Below are 6114 nucleotides of genomic sequence, written 5' to 3'. Positions count from 1 at the left end.
AATAAAAATAAAAATATTATTTTATTTATTATATTATATTGTTATATATATAGCCTATATATGATGTTTCATATAGATTTATATGATATAGGATATTGATATATAGTTTATTGATACGTATTGTAAAGAATATTGAATATTTATTCAAACTGTAGGAGAATGTTATTTTCGTACAAGTATTTAGTCTTTTTTATTGATGGATTAAGGGAACGTGCAAATATATGGAATATTTGATAAAAGATAGGTTTTATCTCAGGAAATTGGTTGAAATGTAGTAAAAGAATATTTGACACTTAATAAACTCTTGATTTAAAAAGCTGTCCGTGTTGCAACTTGTGCTTTTCCGTCTCACTCAGCAAGATTTGAGGGCTTTTGACTCCGAGAAAACAAGAAGCAGCAGGAGGGACAGTGAGAGGATCTGGGAAGCGCCCTGACAGACTCTGGAGAGTTCAGGGTTACTTCATAAACAACAGCTGGCCTGCTGTAGATGATCTGCCTTCTTTTTTATAACTAAATATGCAAAGAGCGTGCAATAACATGATGCGCAAGCTGAAACTGCACTCGCACGTTCTTGATAAGAGTTCTTAAGCAATGCTATAACTTATTTGCGAGTTATTGCTTTCTGGGCAAAGTAAATGTTTGTTGTTCCGCTGGTGTCATGTTGATATGTTATCAGGGGTTTTATGAGGGGAATGTTATTTTATGATGGCTTTATAGGTAACAACTCTCATCTTCACACAAGAATGATTAACTTCATGCTCTATGATGCATGTGACTGATGCTTTATTACTGATAAGCTTTCCCCCGATACTTTTTGTTGCAAACTAAAAATATTACAGCTGCATGATAAATGATTTGTTTCTCAGTGGAACGGAAACATTTCACAGCAAATAGTCAGACCTGCAAATATCACTTTAGTAGTAACAACAACATTGCAGAATATTCACAAAATAATTTCCCATTAGAGGCATGTAGTACATATGCAATTATACAGTAACAAACACAAACGTAACATGTGATTAACTTTAATTGTGTACACAAACTTCTGACTTAAGCAGTAATAGGGAATAACTCTAGAGACCCCTGGTGGACACCTGAAGAATTTGGCTGGACAGTATTTTTTTGTCTTTATGAGTAATTTAGAAAACAGTTTGTTTGATGACGTTTTCTCACTTTCAGAAACACATTAAATAATTGTATTTTTAAATATTTGTTTTTCTTATTGGACAATCGGCCACATTGCATATACCCATTCATAATCTACCCATTATATTTTACATTGTCCACATGCACTTTTTATTCAGCGTTAGAATTGCTTGGCCTTGAGGTTCAGTCAGAGAAGAAGACAACTTTTCTCACAGTCTTTATTTGCATTATACACCTGTTTAATATTCAATAAAAACCGATCCTACACTGTAAAAAAAAAATACTGTAAATTTACAGTAACTTACTGGCAATTTTTGGTTGCCAGTATAAATTTACAAAAGTACTGTAAATCAATAATTACAACTGTACTGTAAAAATACAGCAAACTGTTTACAGCTATCACTGTAAAATCACAGTAGAAATGTTTATAAATGAGTGGAATTACAAGAGCAACTGTGAACTTGTAATGCTATACATACATTTTACAGTAAATTAGAACATTTGCTGTGAAATTCAATTCACTAAATTAACTACAATTGAGATGTTTCACTGCTGTGATAGTGTGTAAACATTTGGTTAACTTAGTTCATTTGAGTCCACTGAGAAGGAATATTTCTTAGTATAAAACTGCAAACACTTAATGTGTAATAGCAAAGTAACTAAAAACATGACTTTAACTCAAATCGTTGCAGTTTATCGTCAGCTATAGCACACATGTATGAGCTGAAGCACTTAACAAAGAGATCATCACTGCATCAACTCCTCAGTTACTGTCTTTAAATAAAGCAGCAGAACATCGGTGCTTGTGGCTCATCATTGACTGAAGCACAGGCTCTACTCTCCAGCACAATGGTGAGCCACAAAACTACATTAACAGATCTCTCTTGTGCAAAAACACACTAATACACTTCAGCTAAATATTTACTCTCCTTATAGATAATCATGTGAATTATTAAGTGATGATTGCGCTTTAGAGATGAACAGCTGCTGTTAACAAGCAGAATCACTGAATGAAAGAGAAACACAAGAACTACAACTGACTTCAGCCACAGACTTAGATGAAATCAACTGAAATACAAGAGATCATTAAATCTCTCAAGATATGATTTAACAACTCCTAAAAAAGCATTACCAGCTTAACTCTAATTATGAATTATTGATTTACAGTATTTTGTAAATTTGCAGTCTTACTGGCAACCAAAATTGCCAGTGTTACTGTAAATTTACAGTATTTTTTTTTTACAGTGTATACTTATGTGTACTTAATTTACAGTACATTGTGATAATTTACTGTCATTTACAGTACATTGATTATTTATCATTGCATAAAAGAGATTGTGAAATTGAAATCACCTTCCTCATATGCTGACCAGCTATTTGATATTTCTCCGATTGTAATTTTAGGCTTATTTGAACTCTAATACGGTCTCTTGTATGCAATGGCCATCACAATCCAATAAATTCCAGGGTACTTTTACTTTTACAATACAATTAAGCCCTTATCTTTCCTCAAAAGGGACCAATAGAAATGAGAATGGGTAGTAAATTGTATTTTTAGCACACCAGCTGGTGAAGACAAAGTCAATGAAACACATCCATGCTAATAAAACCATTTTATTCTTTTCCTTTTTGATTTCACTGACAATTTTAGAGATTTCTTAGATGTTACCACATTTCTCACGTACAGTACACCGCCATCATATTTCTGTGGTACACAGTTTGTTTTCGGAGCTTTCCAGCATGTGGCCAACATTCACATCAGTAATCGAACAAAACCTAAAGCATGCTGAAGTGTGGAGCGCTACATAAGTCTGGCATCAACCGGCACAAATTACACTCACCAGATTTCATCTCACCCCATAACACAACAAACAAATCTGCATTTTATGAAACTGAAGCCATATTCAACTCTGTGAGAAATTGCATGATTTAGGTTCTGGAAAAGCAGTTTATATCATAGAAAGTCATTAAATCATTAAAGGTCCCTCTTGCTGAGTGTCTGGAGCAGAACGGGCCGCTCGAGACCACCGGATCTCGTCCTTAGTTGTCCAAAACTGAAGAAGCCGACGGCTCCACTGAGTGGACGTCTCTGAGGTCACTCGGATTCGAGAACAGCTCGTATCGGCTCTTTCTGACCCGCTCGGTCCTTATGAAGGACGTCATGAGCTCAGTTTGACCTACAGTTAGTAAAAATCACCCCGTCTGCACAATCCACAAATCCAACACACTTCAATTCATAACCCATCTATAAAGTAACCATAAACAATAAAGATGTCATGGTGAGGTGGGTCTATACACCCCCGATGCTATGAATATCAAACAGATCAAACATGCAATACAAAAATTTGACCCGTGTAGAAAAAAAAACATATATATGTTTATATATTGAACTGGATTTCAGCCGGGGTGCTAAAATCAAGAAAAAAAAAACAAGTGTCGGCCCCAATAATCATCCAAATAAAGGCAAAATTATCTCTGGTAAGAGAAAATACTTAATGCAGATATTCCCTGAAGATATCGAGGGACTAGAGCAGTATTGCTGAATCCTTGGCATATTTGTAGTGCTTTGAAAACATTTAAAATTCCTGAAAAAAAAAAAAAAAAGAAATCTAAAAACTATTTAAAAAGAAGTTCATAGCTCTTGATAAATACTAACCTGCAAACTAATTAAATGCACCAGATGTCAAGAGCACAGAATAGAAAATAGGAATACTGTAGCAGTACATAAAAACATATATGATATTTAACGCTTGTCTACAAATGCCATCATGAGCTTCACACAATAGCTAAACTGGAATAAAAGTAAAACACATCTGAAATAGTTATTCGTTGGATATAAAGTCACAATGTAAAGCTTTGACAGGCACACTTCTGCTACTGATTTGGCAAAATGTGAAAAAGCAGGGTGAATCTCATGAAAACGTAAGGACCATTACGATTTTCTGACAATTAAACACCTTGAAAACTGATAACATCTGAATCAAAAATATTACTGATCACTGAATCAACCAAAATACAGTCATTTATACCAACAAAACTAGTTTTACATTACTGTAACAAAAAAAGTTTGATTCTCATTCTCAGTGGTGATTCTCATTAGTGTTTTTAGGGCAAACATGCTTAATTATTATTCAAAAAATCCTAATGGTCCTAAAAAGTGGCTTTATTTTCTAGAAGCATTTACTTATTATTTCTTATTCTTGATCCAAATACATTTTTATGATAGCTTATTTCTGCCAAGAAATATTTTATTTCAAAATAAAAAAATAAAATAAAAAAGGCAATTGCGATTTTGATCTAATTTTTGACTTTTTTTCCCGCAACTGCAAGTTTATATCCTGAAATTGCAAGTTATAAACCCACAATTCTGAGAAAAAATGACTAGAACTAAACTCGCAATTCTAAGAAAAAAGTCAGTATTGTGAGTTCACATCGCATAATTCTATCTTTATTATTAGATTTGTTTAAATCTCGTAATTCTGACTTTTTTCAGTTACATCTCACAATTACGTGTTTCCAAATTTTTAGACACCTGACCACATGCAGAATTGTGAGATTTGAAGAAAAAAAAAGAATTGTGAATAAAATCGCAATGACCTTATATTTATTTTTCCATGGCGGAAATCAGCTTCCATGCGTTGTTGACAGGTTTGGTGAGATTCAGCCGGTAAAGCTTGACTAACCCGAACTCGGGGTTAAATGTACTAACACACAGGCGCGCCTGTTAAACATGATCAGACACTATTCAGGAGTTTCTGCGATCATTCTGAACACAAACACAGACAGAATCAAATCCACCCAACATCAGTTACTCAACAAACACGCTTGTCTTTGATTGACGCGTGCTCGCTTATTTGTTCGCAGGCTAAACACTTTGGTATTGTTCTTCGACTCATTGTGATGTGAGGGAACGAATCTGACTCCTAAAAAAACGTGAAACTAGAGGAAGAGGCTCATTGAATATATAATATAATATATATATTTATATAAAAGAGTCTTTAGTGTCGTGTGAGTGAGTCTAGAGCCAGGTCAGGAAGGGCTCGCTCTTGTTCAGGACCGACTCCACGTCGTTGAGGATGGGCATGAGGTCGGCTCCCTCCAGGGTGCCCAGGTCCACGTTTGTGCCAGGCATGGAGTCCAGGAAGTCTGGGAAACGGCTCTGCGGCGGGACGCTCATACTGACCGCCACCATGCTCTCACCTGCAGACGAGACGACGGGAGGACAAATCATTTCCCTGGCAGTCATAAAGCATTATAGCAATCCTTCACGGCCTCTAAACATCTATAAACCTACCTAACAATCATACTCATCCATCGAATATTGCAGGAGTCTGCAAACTTAGGCATGGGGAAAGTTAAACATGTTATACTTTATATGAAGAGTTTATTTGCAAAAACCGATAAACGCCAATAAAAAAAAATGTAGTTGATTGCCGTTCATTATTCTCTACACATAGCGCGATCTGAACCCTAAACACGTTTTGTCAAAAAAGCCAGTTTTGTCATCTTTCAAGGCATCACGAGTTTACGTTTTACTGCAGAAGCCGACAAGCGGCCTTGTTGTTTTTGAACAGAAGCCGATAAGTCAATTTCAGCGAATCAGCGCGCTGTATTCAGGTCAGGTGGCAAGGCTACTTTGAAAAGACACGCTAGCTGAGAGGAGTTTCGTCAAAGCTGGCTAAAAGTGATCGAGGATCATTTTGACGAACTTGAACCTGTGATATCTTCTTCAGGCGAAAAAGGAAAATAAAAGCTGAAAGGTTTTCACGGAAGCTTGCAAAAGCAGCGCGTTACAATGTTGAGGGAAAAGCTCCATGTGTTGCGTGTAATCACATCATACAGTTTATGATCACAACAACGTTTGTCAGGCGTCTACATTATCATCTGAGGAGATTACAATTAAACTCTAAAACATGAAATGTGGAGTTATCTGCTTTTGCTATAAAACAAACTTTTAATATGTAAAAA

At 35.5% G+C, this 6114-nt stretch overlaps 1 protein-coding gene across 2 annotated transcripts in view; it reads right to left on the bottom strand.

The window, feature by feature from the left end:
* Window positions 1-4529: 4529 nt before the first annotated feature.
* Window positions 4530-6114, bottom strand: part of wwtr1 (WW domain containing transcription regulator 1) — a 67866-nt gene continuing 66281 nt past the window's right edge. For both annotated transcript variants that reach the window (XM_016488445.1, XM_016488511.1), the window contains exon 6: window positions 4530-5346. In XM_016488445.1, coding sequence (XP_016343931.1) covers window positions 5165-5346 — 182 coding nt within the window. In that variant the 3' untranslated portion in view covers window positions 4530-5164. The remainder of the gene's footprint in view (window positions 5347-6114) is intronic.

Source organism: Sinocyclocheilus anshuiensis, unplaced genomic scaffold (genome assembly GCF_001515605.1).
Source record: "Sinocyclocheilus anshuiensis isolate Anshui unplaced genomic scaffold, SAMN03320099.WGS_v1.1 scaffold345, whole genome shotgun sequence".
NCBI lineage: Eukaryota > Metazoa > Chordata > Actinopteri > Cypriniformes > Cyprinidae > Sinocyclocheilus > Sinocyclocheilus anshuiensis.
The sequence above is the reverse complement of the archived record's forward strand: the minus strand, read 5'-3'. Positions and strand labels throughout refer to the sequence as shown.